Source organism: Terrapene carolina, unplaced genomic scaffold (genome assembly GCF_002925995.2).
Source record: "Terrapene carolina triunguis isolate 2854851 unplaced genomic scaffold, T_m_triunguis-2.0 Scaffold68, whole genome shotgun sequence".
Taxonomy (NCBI): domain Eukaryota; kingdom Metazoa; phylum Chordata; order Testudines; family Emydidae; genus Terrapene; species Terrapene triunguis.
This window is the reverse complement of record NW_020664419.1, coordinates 3,660,974-3,684,331: the sequence shown is the minus strand read 5'-3', so window position 1 is coordinate 3,684,331 and position 23,358 is coordinate 3,660,974. Positions and strand designations below refer to the sequence as shown.

Genomic DNA, 23,358 nt, shown 5'->3' with positions numbered 1-23,358 from the left:
GACCCCTGCTCCTAACTGCCCTCCAGAACCCCACCCCCTACCTAAGCCTCCCTGTTCCTTGTCCCCTAACTGCCCCCTCCTAAGACCCCCCGTCTAACTGCCCCCCAGGACCCTACCCCCTACCTGTACCCTGACTGCCCAAAACCTTATCCACCCCCCCAGAAAGCCCCCCCCGAACTCCCGACCCCCCCCGTCTCGACTGCCCCCTCCAAAACCTCCCTGCCCCTTCTCCGACCCCCTGGCCCCCTTGTTGGCCTTCGCCTAATGTCTCTGTGAACTTGCTCAGGAACGGCCTGAGCCGCTCGTCCCGGCACGCTCGTCCCGGCACGCTGGGCAGCAGAGGAGGAGGAGCGGGGGAGGAGCTCCAGACTGCCGGAGGCGATCTGCGAATGCAGGGAGGGAGGGATCTCTGCCGCAGGGGAGAGGAGGAGGGGCTCTCTCTGGCTGTCGGAGCCCCATGTAAGTGGCACCATCCGGCCAGCTGCCCTGTTAGCCGCGTGCGCTCTGCATGGGGGTGGGGGGAGTCCGGACATTTATAAATTCCCCCCGGACGCTATTTTTAGCTCAAAAAGCCGGACATGTCCGGGGGAATCCGGACGAATGGTAACCCTAATCTTCCAGCTACTGTTGGACCATCACTAGTTTCAGCTTCTGCAATACATTCATACATAATACTTAGCATTTTGTAACCTTTCGGTCTCTAGGCATTTCTATACAGTTGGTTAGAATTATTAACCATCCACCTTCGCCGCCCCCCCTTTTTTAACTAATGGGGAAACTGAGTAACAGAAAAGTCTAATGACTTGCCCAGGGTCACACACCGAGTCAGTGGCAGAACCCAGAGCCTGTTACTCCCACTCCAGTGCTTCATTCCCCTCGTAAAATCAGAGCTGGGCCAGAGCCAAAACCCTGGATCTGAACTTCACGGGAGTTCGAATACGGATCCAAAGTTAGTAGCTCGAGCCAGACTCTGTTTAAAATTCAGCACTGGGTTTGGAAACAGGATAATGACAACGATCAGTCAGTCCTGGAGGAGGAAAGTGGGAGGAAGCATATAGAGTGGATTCTGTCAGGAAACAAAAACAAACAAACAATAGCTGGGCTCCCTACAGACAATTAAGCAGCAGTTAATGAAATCACCTGCTACCAACAGGACTAACAAAACAGAAAATAGAAAATAAGTCACGTCAGTGCCTGCCAGTACATCCCTGGCACCGGGAAAGGGGCCTGATGGCTGATACAAATTTAGTGCCAGTGATATCATCTTGCTTAGAGGGGCCCGCATGCCGCAGAGCACGAAAGGGCAACGCTGCCCATCACAACGTTTAAGAGGACGGTGCCTGGGATTTCCTTATCAGGGAAGAGAGCAGCATAGCAGCTTAAATGAGCTGGATCACAGGATGGGAGATAGAAACAGGTGGGGGAGCCTGCAAAGCTGGCTCATGATGAAAATCATGGACTTGGGGAAGCAAGTCTCTCTTTTAATGTTATTAATTAACAGTGCCATATGGCGGTGTAAGGAGTTTGTGGTCATTTATGGACTTCACGATTGTCGCTGCTGCACACCACTCCGATCACTACAGCAAGGATAGAACTCGGATCCTCCTATTCCACCGGCCCTCCCCTCCCGGCTTGAGCTGAACGGGAATCTCTGTTAGCAATATAAGGCAAATGACACACACATGAACCGTGGTGATTCCGTCTAGCCGAGGAAGGTGGTGCACATGCAGATTAGCCACTGTGTTGCAAAGTTAAAAACAGAAAGAACAATTTATAAAATGTAGCCTTTCACTGTTTGCCCTTTGCAGCTACTTTTTGCACATCATTCACAGTATTGCCAAACCCAAACATTCAAGAATCATGAGTTTGGCCTGAAAAAATTGTGAGTTTGGCTTAAAAATCATCAGATTTTTTTAAAACAATTTTTGGCTTCCCTTCCGGTTTTTGAACCATTAGGTTTCATGTTTTCAAGCTTTTCTCCACAACCAGGAAGCCTAGAAACTTTGTTCCCCCCTTTCAAATGAAATCTGAGAGTCTGACATAATCTTATGACTCCAGGAGCTGGGGCTTTAAGAAAAACACCAAATATCATTTCAAATAAAATCTGCATGATTCACCTGAGACAGAGAAACCAGAACGGTAAATTTTAACCTTCCGATCTTTTCATACACTGCCCCAATGCTGCTTCTATTCCACATGTCCATTCAACCCTGGGGAAAGTAATTTGTTTTTGAAGGACAAGAAAACTTCCATTGATTTGTCTACATTAGCATCACCCAGCATAACAAAGGCCAAGTGAACAGATTTTGCTGCTTGAGCCACTATATTTTTATGACAATTTTACAAGGCTTAAACACTATCACAAACTTACGTTACACTATAAACTCTTTCGGACAAGGATCGACTCCTACTTGGTATTTGTACAGCATGCAACACAATAGGCCCTGCATCCTGATCTGGGCACGACAGTAATATACCTGAGTCCTGATCTACAAACAGTGTTTGTTCCTTTATGACTGTGTCAGTTACAGGATGGGAATTTTTTTACTAAGACAATTAAAAGCAGTCCAATGCTCCTAGTCTGGACACAATTAAACCAGTATAAAGGTACCTTATCCCAGCATAGCCCATTTCCCTTCACAGGAAAAAACGGCTCATTCCCAAAACTTTCATATTAAAGAAAGGGTTACATGATTTTTTTAAACTGTATTATGGTCATTTATTTCACAAAAGATGCTCCCAGGTGAGACCCAGTCTGATGCATCCACGCCATCTAAAATGCTAAGAGAGGTTGAACCAGGAGCATTAATGCAGCAAGCCTGCAAGATTCTGCAGTGCTTCATATATCATATGCTTAGACAGAGAGAAGTGTCCACACAATACCAAAAGCACGACACACACAATAACCTCAAACATCACTCTGATGCCTAGAATCTCTGTGGAGTCAGTGTGAAGTGACAGAAACAGCTACGCGAATGACGGGGTGCTCTTTTTATTTAAAATATCACCAGGTTCAGACATCACTGGGAATCGTGGTTTGATACCATCCACTTTTTAAGTTCTCAGCCATTTACTTCTGCAAGTTTCCTGCAATGACCGATTCTTACACTGACAGCACAGTTATGCAGTCTAAGAGGCAGAGAGGAATTGCATTAGCATGCATAACCTGTACTTATTGTTCAGGTTAGTTCTATCATCAATACATTCCCCCCACACCCTAAGGAGATAAATCGATCACACATGAAATCCAAAAGAAAACTGACAGAAACATGGGGAGTGGGGAAATGATCAAAGTATCTGCAGTGTGCAAAACCCCAGCCACCTCGTCTGATACCACTGGTAATAACTAACCCCCTGATAATCCTGTTTTAATCATGTGTATCACAAATGAGGCAAACACAGGGAGTTTTGTGCACTGCCAGGTCACTATGTTTAATTAGATTTCATCAGAAAGATTCTGAAAAATGAATATGGTGAGATTTGTGCCAGCATCAGTGATAACCTTTTCCCCACAGCTCTATAATTTATTGTCAGCCATCAGTTCAGAGAAAGTTACTGAAAGTCCTGAAGCAGATTAATTCCAAACCATGTACATAGACCACAGCAACAGGAGGTTGTGAAGCTCGCAGGGTTATCACAACAGTATCTTGCATTTATAGCACCCCTTAGGCACCAAAGATCCTTTGCAAATATAACAAAAGGGATCTACAATACAAACTATGGGTAAAATTTTCAAAAGTGCCTAAGTCTCTTAGGAGCTTAAACCCCATTTTCAAAAGTGACAGGCACTTAGGCTCAGGTTCTCAAAGGTATTTAGATGCTTAATGCGCAATGTGAGTTAGACACCTAAGTACCTTTGAGGATCCAGACCTTAGGAACCATGGAACTTGGACTGATTTTAAAAATTTTACCCAGTGTCTATACAATAGGCAGAGCTGGCAGCTGTCATTAATTAAGGTTGCCTAACACTTGCCATTAATCACCCACCACTAAAATGCAGTCGTCACCTCTGGAGAGGAACACAGCTGCTATTTAACAGCGCACAGCATCACTATTTAATACACTGGTTAAATGAATGCAATTAAGAACCAGCCATAGCTACCATAACAACCTGCTACTTTTAGGTTTACGCCAATTGATAGAAGCTTGATGTTTTGGAGCAGAAGGTCCCAGGGCTGATCCCGGATATTGACAACAGTTTCTGTATTAGAGCTGGTTGGAGAAACTTTGATGGAGCCATGTTCTGTCAGAATATGTAGTTCTGTCAGAATCGAAGAGCTTCGTAAAACTGTGTTGATTGTGCCAGAATTTTGTTTCAGAAGAAAAACAAAGTTCCAATACACCTCTACCCCGATATAACGTGACCCGATATAACAGAAATTTGGATATAACGCGGTAAAGCAGCGCTCCAGGGGGGCGGGGCTGCGCACTCCGGTGGATCAAAGCAATTTCAATAGAACGCGGTTTCACCTATAACGTGGTAAGATTTTTTGGCTCCCGAGGACAGCGTTATATTGAGGTAGAGGTGTATTTACATTCTCAGCCATTTTTTACTTTTTTTTTTTTTAGGGCTGTTGATTAATCGCAGTTAACTCACGCGATTAACTCAAAAAAATTAATCGCACTTAAAAAAATTAATCACAATTAATCACAATTTTAATCACACTGTTAAACAAACAATAGAATCCCAATTGAAATTTATTAAATATTTTTGGATGTTTTTCTACATTTTCAAATATATTGATTTCAACTACAACACAGAATACAAAGTGTACCATGCTCACTCTATATTACTTTTGAGTACAAATATTTGCACTGTAAAAACAACAAACAAAAGAAATAGTATTTTTCAATTCACCTCATACAAGTTCTGTAGTGCACTCTCTTTGTTGTGAGAGTGCAAATTACAAATGTAAGGGTTTTTTTGTTACATACCTGCACTCAATAACAAAACAATGTAAAACTTTAGAGCCTACAAGTCCACTCAGTCCTACTTCTTGTTCTGCCAATCGCTAAAAGAAACAAGTTTGTTTACATTTACAGGAGATAATGCTGCCCACTTCTTATTTACAATGTCACCTGAAAGTGAGAACAGGCATTCGCATGGCACTTTTGTAGCTGGCATTGCAAGGTATTTACGTACCAGATGTGCTAAACATTCATATGCTCCTTCATGATTTGACCACCATTCCAGAGGACATGCGTCCATGCGAATGATGCTTGTTTAAAAAAATGTGTTTATTAAATTTGTCACTGAACTCTTTGGGGGAGAATTGTAGGTCTCCTACTCTGTGTTTTACCCGCATTCTGCCATATATTTTGTGTTATGGTAGTCTAGGACAATGACCCAGTACATGTTGTTTGGTTTAAGAACTTTTTCACTGCAGATTTGACAAAACATAAAGAAGGTTCCAATGTGAGATTTCTAAAGATAGCTACAGCACTTGACCCAAGGTTTAAGAATCTGAAATGCCTTCCAAAATCTGAGAGGGATGAGGTGTGGAGAATGCTTTCAGATGTCTTAAAAGAGCAACACTCTGATGTGGAAACTACAGAACCCAAACCACCAAAAAAGAAAATCAACCTTCTGTTAGTGGCATCTGACTCAGATGATGAAAATGGACATGCATTGGTCCGCACTGCTTTGGATCGTTATCAAGCAGAATCCGTCATCAGCATGGACGCATGTCCTCTAGAATGGTGGTTGAAGCATGAAGGAATATAAGAATCTTTAGCACATCTGGCACGTAAATATCTTGCGACGCTGGCTACAACAATGCCATGCAAACGCCTGTTCTCACTTTCAGGTGACATTGTAAACAAGAAGCAGGCAGCATTATCTTCTGCAAATGTAAAGAAATTGTTTGAGCGATTTGCTGAACAAGAAGGAGGACTGAGTGGACTTGTAGGCTCTAAAGTTTTACATTGTTTTGTTTTTGAATGCAATTATTTTTTGTACATAATTCTATATTTGTAAATTCAACTTTCATGATAAAGAGATTGCACTACGGCATTTGTATTAGGTGAATTGAAAAAATATTATTTCTTTATTTTTATTACAAATATTTGCACTGTAAAAAACAAAACATAAAGTAAGTGCTGTACACTTTGTATTCTGTGTTGTAACTGAAATCAATACATTTGAAAATATAGAAAACATCCAAAAATATTTAAATAAAAGGTATTCTATTGTTGTCTAACAGCACGATTAATTTTTTTAAATCGCTTGACAGCCCTGCCTTTTTCTTAATACCCATAACTTTATGAATTACACCCATGAATCAGTGTGAAGCAATGGAAACAGCCACAAGAATAACAGAGTTCTTTTTGTTTTGAATACCACCAGGTTCAATCATCATTGGGAATCACGCTTTGTTACCATCCAATTTTTAAGTTCTCAGCCATTTTCAGCCTTTTTTTTTTTTTTAAATACACATGACTTTACAAATTACACCCATGCATCAGCATGGACTTTCAGCTACTAGTATATTATAATACAAAATAGAGTCAAAATCAAAATGAAATGTTTCAAATGAGCTAAATATACATATAAATTTTCCTTCATGGTGAAATTTGAAATGTTCAGGTTTCACTCCTATTCAGGATGAATGTCTAGTTGGCAGCCGGTTTCAAGCGGAGTGCCCCAAGGGTCGGTCCTGGGGCCGGTTTTGTTCAATACCTTCATTAATGATCTGGAGGATGGCGTGGACTGCACCCTCAGCAAGTTTGCAGATGACACTAAACTGGGAGGAGTGGTAGATACGCTCAAGGGTAGGGATAGGATACAGAGGGACCTAGACAAATTAGAGGATTGGGCCAAAAGAAACCTGATGCGGTTCAACAAGGACAAGTGCAGAGTCCTGCACTTAGGACGGAAGAATCCCATTCACTGTTAACAGACTAGGGGCCGAATGGCTAGGCAGCAGTTCTGCAGAAAAGGACCTAGGGGTTACAGTGGATGAGAAGCTGGATGTGAGTCAACAGTGTGCCCTTGTTGCCAAGAAGGCTAACGGCACTTTGGGCTGTATAAGTAGGGGCATTGCGAGCATATCGAGGGACGTGATCGTTCCCCTTTATTCGACATTGGTGAGGCCTCATCTGGAGTACTGTGTCCAGTTTTGGGCCCCACATTACAAGGATGTGGAAAAATTGGAAAGAGTCCAGTGGAGGGCAACAAAAATGATTAGGGGGCTGGAGCACATGACTTATGAGGAGAGGCTGAGGGAACTGGGATTGTTTAGTCTGCAGAAGAGAAGAATGAGGAGGGATTTGATAGCTGCTTTCAACTACCTGAAAGGGGTTTCCAAAGAGGATGGATCTAGACTGTTCTCAGTGGTAGTAGATGACAGAACAAGGAGTAATGGTCTCAAGTTGCAGTGGGGGAGGTTTAGGTTGGATATTAGGAAAAAAATTTTCACTAGGAGGGTGGTGAAGCACTGGAATGGGTTCCCTAGGGAGATGGTGGAATCTCCTTCCTTAGAGGTTTTTAAGGTCAGGCTTGACAAAGCCCTGGCTGGGATGATTTAGTTGGGGATTGGCCCTGCTTTGAGCAGGGGATTGGACTAGATGACCTCCTGAGGTCCCTTCCAACCCTGATATTCTATGATTCTAAGCCAGATTTCAAAATCCATCGTGAAAGACAACTCCCATCCTCCCTACAGCTCTATTCTGTATGCACGAGGCCATAGCTCATTACAGCTATGCAGCAGTTTCAGAGCTGGTCTATACATGAAAGCGTGAATATAAGCAGAATAGCTTATATTCCAGAAAAACTCCATGTGTGGACAAAACCTAAGATAGGAACGGAGTAACACAAACAACATGATTTTAGTAGCCAGGATTGTAATCTCTTTGGGGCAGGTACCTTTTATTTTTTTTTATCAGATGTGGTTACAGCACCTAGCGCAATAGGGCTCTAGTAACTGATTGAGGCCTTAAGATATTACTGTGGTGTTTTGGGAATCACCCATATCAGTGAGGGGTTCTGTCACTGCCTGCTCTGTAACCTTGGGTGCCTTAGTGCTATGTTCCTATGGCTCAGAGCCCTGACACCAGCAGCCAGCCAAAAAGCATAGAGGTCTCACCCCGGCTGCTACCAGTCTAGTCCCTCCTTGCAGGGTGACCTCCACAACCCTTCTAGTTCTGAGTCTCCCCAAATCCATCTACTCGAGTTCTTAACTACTAGACATTTGGACCTTTCCCCTCTGGTTCATCCCCCCCGAAGGAGTGAAACCTGCCCCCAGTTATCAGTTCACTTTGGCACACACGCGCCACACAGTTTGCACAACAGATCTGCTTGGGGTAATAATAAACCAAAAGTTTTTTAACAGAAAAATCAGACTCAATGTTGAAACAGTAAGGAAAAGCAAACACGAACAAGCTACACAGAAAATAAACATAAGGATGCAACCTCAGGCTTCACACATCTCTATTAGCTAAATTCCCCTTTCTAATACAAGTTACTTACTGCCTCGGAACGGTTTCCTAGCTTGCCCTCTGTTGTGGGGGCAGATCTAGTATTTCATGGAAAACACCATGCTTAGATGCTGCTCTAAGCCAACGCGTGAGAGCCCTCCTGTCGATTGAAGAACTCCGGCCCCCACCAGCGGTGACAGTTGTGTCAGTTGCAGAAGCTCTACCGCCGACATAGCGCTGTTCACACCGACGCTTAGGTAGATGTAACTTACAGTCGCTCAGGGGGGTGGCTTAGTCACACCCCCGAGCGACATAACTTATACCCACCTAAGCGGTGGTGTGTACATAGCTTTAGCTTTACAAAACTGGGGTTTTCTTTCAGTTTCAATGTTTTCCCATTAACTCTACTGGTCCACCATTGTCTTTTTCCTGGCTGGGCAACGGATGGGTACTTCCATTTAGTTTCATATAAACAACTGACTTGCGTGGAGGCCCTTCTGGTTGTGAGGTGTATTTGAAATTGTAGTACTGGTCATGAGCATACTATTCTATACACAAATACAAAGCTTCGTAACCACAGTCTGTGTCTATAGCTTATAAAGACCATCAAGTTCAGAACGTTACAAGCTTTCCCAAAAGACCTTACTCGACATATTTTAACACACAGGAACACTGCATACAACCAGCTGGTTCAATTTGTTACTCTTTGGGGTTCAGACCCCCTGTTCTCCCTTGGGAGGGGTCTCAAACCTGATTGTCACAATTACCGTAACACATAAGATCAATACTGACCCCCAGTGGAATGTGGCCTCAGTTTTGTATCTGAGCGATAGCATCTGCAGTCACATGGCGTCCCTTAACACCACACTAGGGCACTGGTTCAGCACCAATTCAGAGGGCAGAGCACCAGCTTCCGAACCAGGATCACTTCCTGCAGCACCTCCACTTCTCTTCAAGGTCTCCCATCCAAATACCAAGCCTGCCTACCCTTTCCCCTAGGAAATCAGATCACTCCACAACACAAGGCGGGATGGCTAACACAGCGTGGCGTCGGGGTACACACAGAGACATATGTAGTGGCAACTGAGGCATGTGCTTTATTGATGATCACCAAGAAGTGATAAAGTCTGGGTGTGGTGAAACCTACAGGAATACTTAGATCGTAAACTCTTTGGGGGCAGACCATCTTCTTCTTCTGTGTTTGTACAGTGCCTGGCACAATGGGGTCCTATTCATGACTTGGGCTCCTAACACGCATAATGATGATGAGTGATGTTTAAAAATCCTTAAAGTGCCATTTAGTGCAACAATCTCCTGCCACAACACCCAAGCAGGACTACAATGGGGGCACTGCATTGATTAATAATCCTATCCCAACCTTGAAACTGTATACCAGCACCCTCAGCAGGCAATCATAGGGTTGGGAATTTCAGCAAGCCCCAGAGAGCTGCTGTGCTTGCTTATGGTTTAATTTAAAGGGGGTTTCCAGCCCTGGGCCAAGTTCTTAAACCCAAATTTATCCTATCTTTAAAAAAAAAAATGGCTAGACCTTTGAGGTAGACCCTCTGGATCCTGAATGACACACACATCCCCACCCAATGTTATCACTACTAAAAGATTCCATAGAAGCCCATTTTTGTGGGGTTCATTAAAAAAAACCCTAATGTTTTGTGCTCCCCCTAGCGGGTCTAAACAACGATGCCAATTCCCGCAGAGCTCAGGGCACACCAAACATGAAGCAAATGAAAAAAAAAAAAAAGCGCAGCATTACAAGCCGGAGTTGTTGTTAAAACAAAACAAAATAAACCTACTGCATCCAGTCTAATTAGAATCAAAACCCACCAGGGGGCAGAGGCTGGGCCGGGGGAGGAGAATGCCAGAGGAAAGAGATCAAATTGGCGAGGAACAAAAAGATGTTTTGTCTCTGCCTGCCGCGTGGGTTTCACAACCAATGCCAAGCAGGAAACAATATTGTTGGGTTTTTTTCCCCTGAACGTATGTGACAGCGTCCCTTTCAATAGAGGACGTTAATGGTCTGTATGAGGACTTGCACAAATCAAGTGAGAGCAAAACCTATGCTCGGTAGCAGAGTTTGCAAGCTGCAGGGCAGGCTGTCCTAAGGGTAGAAATGCAGTCAGTGACAGAAACAGCCCTAAAAAGGGTAAGTAATCATAGCATTGCGCTGACTCCAAATCACAAGCAGCGTCAGGGAATTGGGTGTGGGGCAGCGGGGGAGGGAGAGGAGGGGAGAAGATTCTTCAAATTAGTTCATGCTGAAAATCACTCGTTCTAACACGGTGAGATGTTTCTTTTTGCCTTTTAATTAAAAGTTATCTTATAAATCAAACCTCTTGCTCCTGCGCTTCAGGTGTCGGCTGAGAGAAACTCCTTTTTCAATAGCCTAGGGTCCACTTATACAACCTGCTCAAACCCAGGTAACACGTCCAATTACCTGAGCTTTGCTTCCTGTGGTTTTTACAAGATCTTGACTCTCTATTAAAAAAAAACAACCACGCTCCGTACATGCATTAGTAGCTCTGCTCTTACATACATTTGCATTTACCGAATGCTCTCTGACTAATCCACCAGCACACTTCTGGATGGGTCTCCCACCATTGGAACAACACATTCATACTCCTCTGGGTACCTTCACGCCCGCCGTGTGACTCTAAAGGGGATGTGATGTTACTAGCACACACTCCCTTTGTAATGTGCATTAGAGAGGTTTCCAGCTGAGAAAGCACCTCCTACCATCTTCTGAATGAGCCAAGCAGGGGACGTGTAGGGACAATTATTAAATCCAGGGGGCTGGGTTTGAGTCTCGCACTGGCACAGCAAGTCCAACCTAGGGTTGCCACCTCTCTCCATGTTTCCAGGATCCTCCCAGTAGTGACGGGTGGTCCCACTCCTGGCACGCATGGGTTGTGGGATGGCAAATGGCCCTGAAAGAATTTTGATGGCCCACAAAACGTGCCAACATTTAACCACTTGCCATTTCACAGAATATCAGAAATGTTATGCTGAAAGGTGCCAACGGCTGGCAGCAAGTGAGTCTCAGGGCTTGTCTACACTGGCACTTTACAGCGCTGCAACTTTCTTGCTCAGGGGGGTGAAAAAACACCGCCCTGAGCGCAGCAAGTTTCAGTGCTGTAAAGCACCAATGTAGACAGTGCCCCAGTGCTGGGAGCTGCACCCCTCGTGGGAGGTGGTTTTTAGCTCTCCCAGCGCTGCACCGCGGCCACACAAGGCACGTTGCCAATGTAGACTAGCCCTTACGGTAGGTCTACGCTTGCAGAGTTTTTGCACTGTAAGTTTCACCGGTGATAGGGAACCGGTGAAAGAAAAGTGCTGGTTTGTATACTCAATTCCTCAGGTGTCAGAGAGTGTTTACATTAGCAGCACTTCCATCCTGGATGAGAGCAGCTCTCTCCAGTTTGACGATGGGTCTTGTGGGAAGCGGGGTGGGGGGGGGCGATCGCGGGGCATCCTGGGTCCCTGCACAGCCTCCTCTCCCCAAACACTGATCAGCTCCAAAAGCTCGGCATTGCTCCAAGCAGGGGACCGTTTGCTCCGCGGAGCAGGCATTGTCACCTGGCCAGATAAGTGAGCACTTGCCAAGAAAACAGGAAGGGGAGTTTCAAAGTTCCTGGGGCTTTACAGGGGGAGGGGTGGATGTCTGTTTACAGGGGGAGGGATGGATGGATGGCAGGAGAGAGATCACTTGATCATTACCTGGCAGGTTCACTCCCTCTGGGACGCCTGGCATTGGTCACTGTCGGCAGACAGGATACTGGGCTGGATGGACCTTTGGTCTGACCCAGTATGGCTGTTCTTATGTTCTTCTTATGTTCACCTGGCAGCAGAGCTGCTGGCTAGAGTGGTCACCTAGGCACTGTGGGATATCCTCAGGAGGCTAAAAGCTGTGTAAACAGGAAGAACGTGTCTTCACTTGCACATCACCGCAAAAACATCACCCGTAAGAGCTGTACGCCTCTCGTGGAGGTGGTTTTCTTTTTGCGGTGAAACTTCCGAGTTCCACTGCAAAAAGTCATTGGCAAGTGTAGCTGCTCCCATGGTTTTTGCGCAAAAAAGGGACTTTTTCCACTTTAAATGGCAAGTGTAGACATGCCCTTAGATCCAAAGACAAACCTAGGCCTCATTAAAGCCAACAAGTGTGTCCTGTACTCTCCTTTAGGCTCAGCAGAAGGAGCAGTCAAGCCCCTTTACCTAGTAAAAATAGCTGCAGACAAGGGGAGGGGGAAGGGAAGCGCTGCAGGTACTAGGCTGCATGGCAGGTCAAAGTGAAGCTGTGTGAATTGAGGGGTTTCCCAGGTTGCAAATGCAGGCAGGGCCGGCTTTAGCAAGAGCAGGGCCCGATTCCTGGGGGCGGGGCTTGCGGCAAGCCCCGCCCCCAGGAATCGAGCCGCGCTCCGGCCGGGGTCACCGGGCTTGGGTCCGGCCCAGAGCCGCTCGGCGGCCGGGGCCGCGCCGCGGGGGCCGGGCCGGACCCAACCTGAGCCGTGCCGCAGGGGCCGGGCTGGAGCCAAGCCGGCCCGGAGCCGCTGGGGCCGGCGCGCTCGGCCGGAACCGGGTCCGGACTGGGCCGCGCCTTCCCGGAGCCCTTCTCGCGCCCCCCGCCACCCCAGCTTACCTGATATTGCCTTCCCGCCCCTGCTTCTTTTCAGACTTCCCGCGAACCTCTGATTCGCAGGAAGCAGGGGAGGGGGAGGAGCAGGGGGCGGAGCGTTCAGGGGAGGGGAGGAGGGGGAAGTGAGCTGGGGGCGGGGTGGAGAGCTGCGGCGCGGCGCCCTCTTAGCGCGGGGCCCAATTCAGCCGAATCGGCTGAATCGGTCTAAAGCCGACCCTGAATGCAGGGGAGAGGCTATGTGTGTTGGAGGCAGAAAGCCCGGAGAAACAGTTATGAGTATCATCACCCTGAGAGAAAGCAGAAACAGAGCTTCTTGGGCACACACCTCACTGGAGTGGCAGACAGGGGGATTTTGGAGTAAGGAAATGGTTGGCTGCTCTTATTTGTTCCTTCTGTGAGTTCCTACCTACATCAACCACAACAACAAAAAACCCCACCAAGAATATACCTGACTCAGATCACTGATTTCTCATCCGAGCTGAAACAACCCTGCAAGGCCCCAGACTTTGGCCAAAGGAAGAGCGATAATGTGCATTCCTATGGGGCCGGCCATGCAAGGATCTCAGACATCCATGGCTTAAGCCTCACCCCAGCCCCAGGAGTAGGGTAATATTACCCTCCATGTTTTGTCAAGGAGGAAATTGAGGCACAGCGAAGGGAGGAATCTTGCCCAAGATCACAAATCTGTGTTACAGCCAGCCAACCTCCAGCAGGGGAAGGGGGGATTGACTCCACACCCTAGGAGAGAAGCAGTGACCTGCTGGGTTTTGCCAAGCAAGAACTCACCGCTTATTCATTGCTCGTTGCTAATGATGCTCAAAAAGCAACGATCCAAGGCTAACATCTTCAAACACAGGGCACCTAAAACAGAACACATTGGCCTACAGTTAATAGCCTCACAGTGTCCCTTTCAGCAATGTGTACATGCACCACCACCCTCTGCTGAATGGAATCAGAACTATTCAGCTCTGTGTCTTAGGCCCTATACTGTTAAAAGCTATTGGAGAGTCTCCTGTAGTTCAAGTGGCAGGGGCTGGGGCATTTGGAGAGGAACTGATTCTACGTAGAATGTTCCCCAAAGGTTTTCACAAGGCATCAACAGCTCATTTAAAGGAAGAATATCACAGAGTGAAGGGGAATTGTTCATGGTTCAAACACAGCGCAGCTGGTGAAAAGAGCAGATCACAATATTTTGAATTTTTGATGACATTGCAAATTTGGGGGAAAAAACAAGAAAAAAAATATCTCCCCCCTCCCCCTCAGCTCTCCTGTTCTGTGGCCAGGTATTTAGATCACAAAACCACCACCACGAATGACACTGAATGAGATACCCTCTTGCTGAGAGTCTCAGCAAAGAAGTCAGAGAGGGATGAATGAGTTATGGAAACAAGCTACCTTCTGGCAACACACAAATACTCCAGAGGTGACTCCTCCAATGGAGGCATGAGGCAGTCAAGGATTGCGGGGGGCTTTTTATTGCTTCCCCCTCCCCCCAAGGAAGAGAACTTACGCAGCCAGATCCTGCTCTCGGACGAGTTTTGTTCACTTGGATGGCGGGAGTGACTCCAGATTTACACCGGTGTCATTTCAGTTCTTGAATCAGGCCCTTGGTCTCCAAGGCTGTCAGTCTGAACACCAGCAATCAGCTCACTCCCACCTCTAAGAATGGGCTGCCACGCTTTGACAACCACACCCAACTACAGCTTGGACCAGAGATCCGCAGCCAGATCAAAGAGAGGAAAAACTCAAGGCAGGAGTGGCAGTGACACAGGAAACAGCTACCCCAGGCAAATGGGGGTGATGGGGGGGGGGGGAAATAATGTGGCTCATGGTGAAAGAGAGATGGATGTGCAGTGCCTTATCGGGGACTGGCTGTTATTCCAACTAGCTTCCTGATAACGTAAGAAGCTTAATCAACTATGCAAATGACGGCCTATCTGGAGATAGGGGGAAATAGAAAAATAAACCCAGAGACTGTGCATTAAACTAGCCCATGAAATAAGGAGGGGGAGAAAAGAGGTTCCTTCTTTTGATAAAATTCTTTCAAAAGATTAAATTAAAGCAGAATGAATTAGGAGAACCGCACTTAACCCAACTCCCCGTAAGCGGGGTCAGCCGGCAAGAGGCAATCAAGTGAAAGACAGACGCAAGAGGCACTAAAAGAGCTAGCCAGCCAGGGAGAAAAAAAATAAAACACGAGTTCACCATTTTTGGCTGGGCCGTCTAGCTGGGCGCTAGATGGAGGATTGGACAGCTAAAGAGCCCCACTTTGTCATCACTGGCAAGCTGGAGGGGCAGAGGAAGAAATAAGCTGATTACTTATTATCCCGTCAAGTAACAAATGAGAGGAGAAGGATTTTTGGGTGGGAGAAGACGGCAATGCAGAGACCATTGGTGCCTCGGTGGTTCTTTGGTCCCACTGCCCCACGGTATCCTGCGGTTTAACAGTAGGAGGGCAGTGCATGGTTATCCACAGTAGGCGACTCACACACCACAAGGAGCAGCCTATCCCCCCAACAGCCTGCATACCCCCCGGCACCCGCGGCGTAGCACGTGCTGCAGCACATAGAACCCCCCCTGCCCAAGGGAAACTGAAGCATTGCTGCAAATCATGGCATCCTTCAGTGCATGGCCCACAGAGGTCTGTCGGGTGCAGCACCCCCCCGTGGCCAGCAAAAGAGCCCACCGCAGGGCATGGCCAACTGTCCTCTCCAACCTGAGAAGAGCCCTCACGGCATAGCGTTCCGGCTGCCTCCAAAGCAGCACCCTACATGGCATGGCATCCTGCCCCGCCTTACCAGGAAGAGCCTGCCCCATGGGTTAACCTTGTGACAACTTTGGCTGCTTTGGAGTTAAATCAGTTGAGTTCAGACTGCAGTTTACCATGGGAAAGCCCTTGATGCACTATCACATGGCCCCTGCTTCTCTCACAGCCAGCGGTCTCTGATTCTGATGGTTCTGTTGGGCTGCTGGGTTTTTAAGTGAAAAGGCATGGTGCAGCACTGCCAACACAAAACACTTGGGAGCAGCAGCAACCAATTGCCCCTAGACTTTGAAGTACAGATTGGCTCTAGGGGAGTTATATTGTCATTTGCAAGTCTCATTGCATGGCTCCAAGACCCCATCTCCCATGACACGCCAAGGCACTTCTGAATCAGAGCCTGGGGGGCGGGGGGGAGAACAGCAGCACGTAATGCACACAAGAGAGAAAACAAGTCAAGGAAGTGCTCAGCAAATACAACCTCTCAGCACCTTGATGGCTGGATGGTTTAATAGCTAGGGGGGCTTCAAGGGAGCCAGGTGATGCTCTGTGCCAGAACAAGCAAATAGCTTCTTTCAAATCCGGTTCTTGCTGGGAACTGTAAATCCTTCACAGTGGATGGAAAGGAGTTTTTCTGCTGTCCTAGGCACCGTGAGGAACTTTGAGAGCTTTGCAGTATGTTGCACACACAGGCTGCAGCTGGAAGGGCCAGGGGTCTAAGCAGCGCAGTGATGTAAATGATGGTGTTGTGTTACACGCTGGGTGGGAGTGGTAACTTGCACTGACTGGGCACTCAGCAGATGTCCAAAACAAGTGTCACATGTGCTAGTTTGGCGCCAAGCATCAGCCCCTTGGTTTGTAGATTAGATTCCGAAATGGCAAGGAACTGATTCCACAACAATTTCTGCAACCATGGAATTGCAGGATATATCGGGCACCGCCCATGGGGGAAAACCCTCTTCCCACGCAACCCCACCTCCACTTCAGAGGAGATTACGGATAGTAAAGAAATGGGCCTGTCCTCAGATGCTGAAACAGAAAGAGGAAGTGGAACTGGATGCCACAGGGGTCTGGTAATGGGACACACAAGCCTATCTATCTAGGTCCTTATATTGCACCCATCGCCCTGGTATCCAAGTGCCTCTCACCTTTAGATCATGCTGGAGTACATCCCATGATGGTAGCAACCAAATGTCATTACCATCTGTGGCTTTTAAGAGGCTTACATGGACCAAATTAGTGGGTCTCACTCCAGTTCCCAGTAAGCAGTCGCCCACGTAAACTCCACCACTGCACTAATTGGGCTCTTTTGTTGGCAGATTCAGCACAGGTGTCAAGGACTGGATGGGCCACAGAGACTGAACCACTCTTCTGAAGCATATGGGCCATGGAGATGGAACTACATTAATCTAGAGAACCATAAACTCTTACAGGGTTACACATCTTTCATAATATGGCTCTACATGTTTGGAGGATGAAGAGAACTTTCAGAGATATCAATAAATATAATAGAGAGGGATGTATCTTCCAGCTCCATCACCAGAAGGTAGAATAATTCTCAGACTCCAGCTGAGGTCAGAAGCTGGGAGGAGATGACCTCTCAGCAGATGTGGGAGACGTCACACTGTTATTTTGCATTGCAGTCAAGTCCAGTCACCAAACATTTAAAAACAATAAATAAACTTTCACAAATCAAACTCCCTCAAAGCAGAAGGAAGGAGAAAAGTTGGTTTCTCTGCTGACACCTTGCATGGAGACGTCAGCAACCAAGTGTCCTCCAGGGAACATCAAAATCAGCTCATCATCAGCTGCATATTCAGAAACCCAATCGCATGGATAAATAGTAAAGGATCATTGTGTTTACCTGCAATTAATGGGAACTCACCATCTCCACATGACAAACCTGGAGCTCCTTTATTTGCTCAGTTTCTTTGGACACAGGTGGAATAAGGGATGAAAAGAAAAAAAAATTCTCCCGCCTTACACGAGTGCTTTAGTATTCTGCAGCCGTGCTGCCCAATTACACAAACCCACGCACAGCCACCATTACCACACTTGCTCCTCTGCTGTTTTCCCGTCTCCAAGAGCTATTTATCTTGGTAAAATGTTGTTGAATAAATAAATCCATTCCTCCCCCTACACAGCTATGGCGCCTGGTTACAGCACAGCCCTGTTGAGAGAGTTGGGTGGAAATCACTCCCTGCAGGGTTGAACTGATGCAGCCCTCTCTCTAGGCCAAACCTCAACCCCACACACACATAGAACCTCCACTCTGCTTTGCATGGTCATCTGCCCTTCCCTAACACTAGGGCCTAGTTGATTTGCAGCTTGGACACGGCTTCCTTGCAGTCTATAGATTGATCTATCCACAATTCTAGGGCCCACACAGAGTTTTAGTGACCACAGGTGATCAGGACTTAGATTATGTGTCTTTGGAAGAGATATAAAACCAATGTAGGGAATTTATAAGGCCACCAGTACCATATATCTAAGCACCTCACAATCTTAAATGTATTCATCCTTACACAGGGCCGGCTCCAGGCACCAGCAAAACAAGCAGGTGTTTGGGGTGGCACATTTCTAGGGGCGGCATTCTGGCGCCGGCCATCATAGGCGCCAACTCCGGGGCATGGGGAAAAAGTGCCCCTGCCGCCCCAGCTCGCCTCCGCTCCACCTCCGCCTGCTCCCCTTAGCGTGCCGCCGCCTCTCCGCTTCTCCCCCCTCCCTTCCAGGCTTGCCAGGCGGAGCAGGCAGAGTGGAGGCGAGCTAGGGCGGGAGGGCCCCGCAGGAAGCAATGGGGGGGGGGGGGGGAAAGGGGGGCGCCCCGGGGGGGGGGGGGGGGGGGGGGGTTGGGGGAGGGGGGGGGGTTGGGGTGGGGCCAGGGGCCATGAAAATAAAGGGGGGGCGGCCAAAATGTTTTTTGCTTGGGGCGGCAAAAATCCTAGAACCGGCCCTGTCCTTACAGCACTCCTCTGTGCAAGGTAAGTGTTATCCCCATTTTACAGATGGGAAACTGAAGCCCAGAAAGGCGAAGTGATTTCCCCAAGGTCACACCAAGTCTGTGGCAGAGCAGGGAATTGAATCTGGGTCTCCCAAGTCTCTAACCACTGAACCAACCCTCCACTCAGCTCATAAATGACACCAGCCTTCACCAAACCTTTCAATTAACATTTCCAGTTTCTAACATGTGCTTGTGCCATGGGGGATTTTCCCTCTAGACCACTTTGCTTTTTGTCCTTTTTATCTCTTCGTTCTGTTTCATTCACTCTTTTTCCACTCCATCTGTAGCTTGGTTTTCCCTTTTCTTTCTTCTTTGTTGTCTTGGTTACGTGGCCAGACTCTCGATACGCGGCTAGTTTTCATTCTAATGATGTGTTCTTGTAAAGCACAATATTTTACTTCAATTGTCTGTCACTGGAAAATTCCTTTGACGGATATAACATTTGTATATCAACCAACTGATATTGCTTTATGACTGGGTAGTTTGCAGGGCTTCCACAAATGGTGCGTCTTGAGAACCTGAGATATGATCTGTATCGTTTATATAAAAACAAACACAAATACACACAAAAACCAGTACATTCTTAACTGCGGAGAAACAGGGTTTCTCCAAAACGGTCTGCTAATTACTTGCAGCAAACCTTTCAGTATCAAGAAGTAAACAGATCCTGTACCTTTAAGGCAAACAAGTGTATTAGAACTCCATCCCTTATGCAATATTGCTCACCCAATCTGGCTGACCCAGAAATGGATCACCAGGTATGGCCCTGCCGGTTACATTACACCAGCTGTCTGGAGGGTGGGGGGGAGCAGTAAAATACCATTGTTGCTAGGATCCATTGGGAGACAGGCACTGGGAGAGCCTTGGCCTTGGTCCATAGGTTCATCTGAGCCTACACAGGTTATTTCAGAGACTGATTTGCCCATAGGAGTTATTTCTCTAACCCCAAATCAAACTCTATGCTAATTGGATGGATTAGCAGCAGCAGCAGCATCGATGGGGAGAGCTGGAACCAGCTCTCTCGGCCACTCCTCTTCCCCCGCTATTGAACAAGACTTCCAGGGTGACGAGACCAAACCAACTGTGAAGCCCCAAAAAGCAGGCGCCAGTTAGTCCCAGGTGAAAATCCGAGGCTCTTGAGCAGACCTAGTGGCAAGGCCATGCGCCTGCAATGCGAGGGAAGCAATGTCTGAGCGTCGGACCGGCCCTTTAAATTTCCCAGGATGCGTGGGATTTGGAAGGGGAGGGAAGCTGGTGTTCTAAGCTCGGAGCGGTTGCTCACTGGCCATCCTTCTAGGCGGACCAGGAGTCGCATTGCTGGGAGTCGCATCCTGTTCTCCTAGCAAGAGGGATGATGGAATGAGAGAGATTTCTGCAGGGAATGGGTACCCCAGATTTGCTGGCCCACTGCATGGGAAAAGCTGCCTCTCAAAAAGACACTTGGTTGGCTGACTGCTGATCCCAGCCCCTGTGCTCCCGCACTGCTCTCACGTCCATTCCCTGTTAGCTACAGTCTGCAGAACATTATTCACATTTAGTAAACATGGAACAAAAGGCAGCTCTCCAAGGTTCCCGTCAGCAGCTCAGCTTCCCTCCTCTGATTCTTTACCCTAAAAGGATGCCCCTGGTCTCTGCCACACACTGTAAAAATAAAAGCCTTCCCAGCCGGTATGCCCGGGTTTTCTATGCTCCCAACAGAAAGATCAGTTCCTAGAGTCTGTAAAATGACGTGCAAAGGAGGGGGAAAAGGAGAGAGCTTGTGCCTTATTTTGCATCTTATGATACATAAAGAAGGTATGAAAGTGTTGGGGGTGCAGCCTAATTTTTTTTTTTTTAAACATTTGTAATTCAGATCTCATCTCCCTTATTTTTTCCTAGCAGACACTATAGGCTGTTGGAGAATTAGCCAGGTTACGATGACATCACGGATAACAGGGAAGTGAAAAGTAATTAAATGGTGGCGGGGAAAATGATTTTTACTCAAATGGTTTACAAACGACTTAGCTTGTTTGGGTTGAGCCCATTTCACCCATGTCTGAACACACAGCAGTTAAAAAAAAAAAACCACCTCTTATTGACCATTCAACAGCCCTACCCCGCTCCCCCTTTAATTAAGGACTGAAACAGTTCCCAATGAACATATCTTGGTCCTCCAGGGCAGACCTCCACGTGAACAGGGAAGGCTGGACCAGACTTGACATACCTGATATTTCTAAGATAAAAAGCAAGCAGAAGATACCTGTGACCAAGTGACTTCCCTCACCCTGCTCCATACACAGTCCACACAAGTTGTAACAGGTCACCAGTTAACCCCCCCCCACACACACACACACAACCCGCTCCCCCCACACACACACACTCTTGGGGTTTAACTTTTATTAACAAAGGGAATTCAAAATGAAACAACACAAAATCCAGCCCAAGTCTTCTTCCCAAGATTGGCAGCTTCCAAGGCTCCTCCATGGGGACTGCTCAGTACACATCCTAGTTCTCCACTCTAGAGAGCCACTCCCACACCTCTATATTCTGACGTGGTAACGATGCACACCACTTAGAGCCAGAGGATGTTCCTGCTGCGGTTACTCAGGCAAACACTGCCACGCTGTTCCTGCATCATACAGGGCTCTAAAAGGGGGCACAGAGCCCATTTTTAGCATTGGAAGGTTACCTTTAATGGCTCTTAGTAGCTTAAGAATAAAACACCTGCCAAAACCACTGGTAAAAGTCTTTCAGTCTTGGCTTTAGCTTCCGAAGATAAACACTAGTGCCCCATATAATAAATGACAGCAGCTGTTACAATACAAAGCTATAGCTAAGCCATGGACATGTACAGTTCATTTGGAGGGTACCTAGTAACTTTGAGAGGGACTTAAGCCCAGATACCATAAAAAGAGTATTTATTTATATGGAGTCGACCATGGTTACCCAGTAAACACAATGCTTATTACCTTTCAAACACAGCTCTTCTTTCATAGAAATCCTTCTCCCTTTGCATACACACACACTCAGCCTTACCCAGATAAAGCAACCACTAACTTCCATGCTAGGTTTGTGGTAAAAGCATGTCTGGTCACATCGCTCTAAAGGAACATCTCCAAAGTATGAGTCATATTTCTTAATAACCCACAAAGCCAGTAAGTTCTTCCTCCACAGCGCACACAGACACCCTGTGATCAGCCATTTAATTAGACAGTCTGAGCTGAAAAAGTTTGTACTTGGATCTACGCTACACCAAAGTCTGAAGGTGGCTAGACCCATGGCCACACATCTTCTGGAAGGTGCAACGTTAGGAGAAGACTTGTCCCCTCAGTCAGGTCAGCCTAATCCCTCAGAGCTGAAGTGCAATCAACCAATACAATTCAACTCACAAAATAGGTAACCGTGCACCAGGGCTATAAAATGCTCCCCACTCATCTCGATGCAGCCAGTCTCCAAGGCAACTAGCAGCATTGACTTAGGAAGGCCACGCTGGGCCAGGCCTACCTTTTTCATCTTGCCACTTTTGGTGCCCACGAACGCTAGTGAGTGGTTCTTGTAGACGTAGGCGATCACGGAGGTCATCCTGTCCCCGTCTTCGGTGAAGATGGGGAGACCTCGCACCATCTCCGATACTCCCAGAGGGGCATTCATATCCAGGCCGCAGAAATTGTCATCAATTGTTAACAGCTGTGAACAGAAGGGGGAGGAGGAGAGAGAGCATGAGGCCACTGAACATGGATTAATAATACAGGAGTACCTAGGGGGCCCCAGCCAAGATCAGGGCCCCATACCAGATGCTCTACAAACACAGTAAGAGACATTCCCTGGCCTAAAGAGCTTACAATCTAAAGAGACAAGACAAACAGCCAGGGATGCTGGAACGGGGGCAGCTGGAGCCCAGCAGTTTTGGGGAGCCATGGACCATCCACCTGACCCTGAGAGCAGCCCCAGGCTCCCCGCCCAGGGCAAGTGGAGGGACCCCGGCTCTCCACAGCTGCCCGCGCAGCTCTTACCATGGCTGGGCTGCGGCTCCGAGGTCCCACCCCCAACCGGAGCGGGTGGGGATAAGAACCACACGGACAGCTATGGGGAACCTCGGACCCTCCACCTGCCCTGGGCGGGGGCCCCAGAGGTGGGGACACAGGCTGCTTTTGGGCCCCCCACCCCCATCCTGAGCAGGTGGAGGGTCGTGGCTTCCCGGCCCAGCTTCAGCTTCCGGCTTGGCCAGGGGTGGGGGGCTCTGCTCCCCCTCCCCCACTTTTGGGAAGGCAACTAGCCCACTGTCACACAGCAAGTCAGTGGTAGAGTCATGCATAAAACCCAGGGCCTCCTGAATCCTAGTGCAGTGCCCTACCCGCTGGACCACATCACCTCATCCTTTTGCCTATTAGTTTATCATTCATGACCTAACAACCAAGCCCATGGTCTGTTAAGAATCTCAGCTTAAATATTCCCAGTTTGTGTCTGAAATGCACATAAATCACAAGGGAGTCATTTCCCAGACCTGAAGAAGGGCTCTGTGTGGCTCAGACACTTGTCTCGCTCACCAGCAGA

At 47.4% G+C, this 23,358-nt stretch overlaps 1 protein-coding gene across 1 annotated transcript in view; it reads right to left on the bottom strand.

Annotated features, from left to right (window-relative positions):
* Positions 1 to 23,358, bottom strand: part of PLXNA4 (plexin A4) — a 568,109-nt gene that overhangs the window by 543,267 nt on the left and 1,484 nt on the right. The window contains exon 2 of the mRNA XM_026648894.2: positions 22,309 to 22,491. Within this exon, the coding sequence (XP_026504679.1) occupies positions 22,309 to 22,491 (183 nt within the window). The remainder of the gene's footprint in view (positions 1 to 22,308; positions 22,492 to 23,358) is intronic.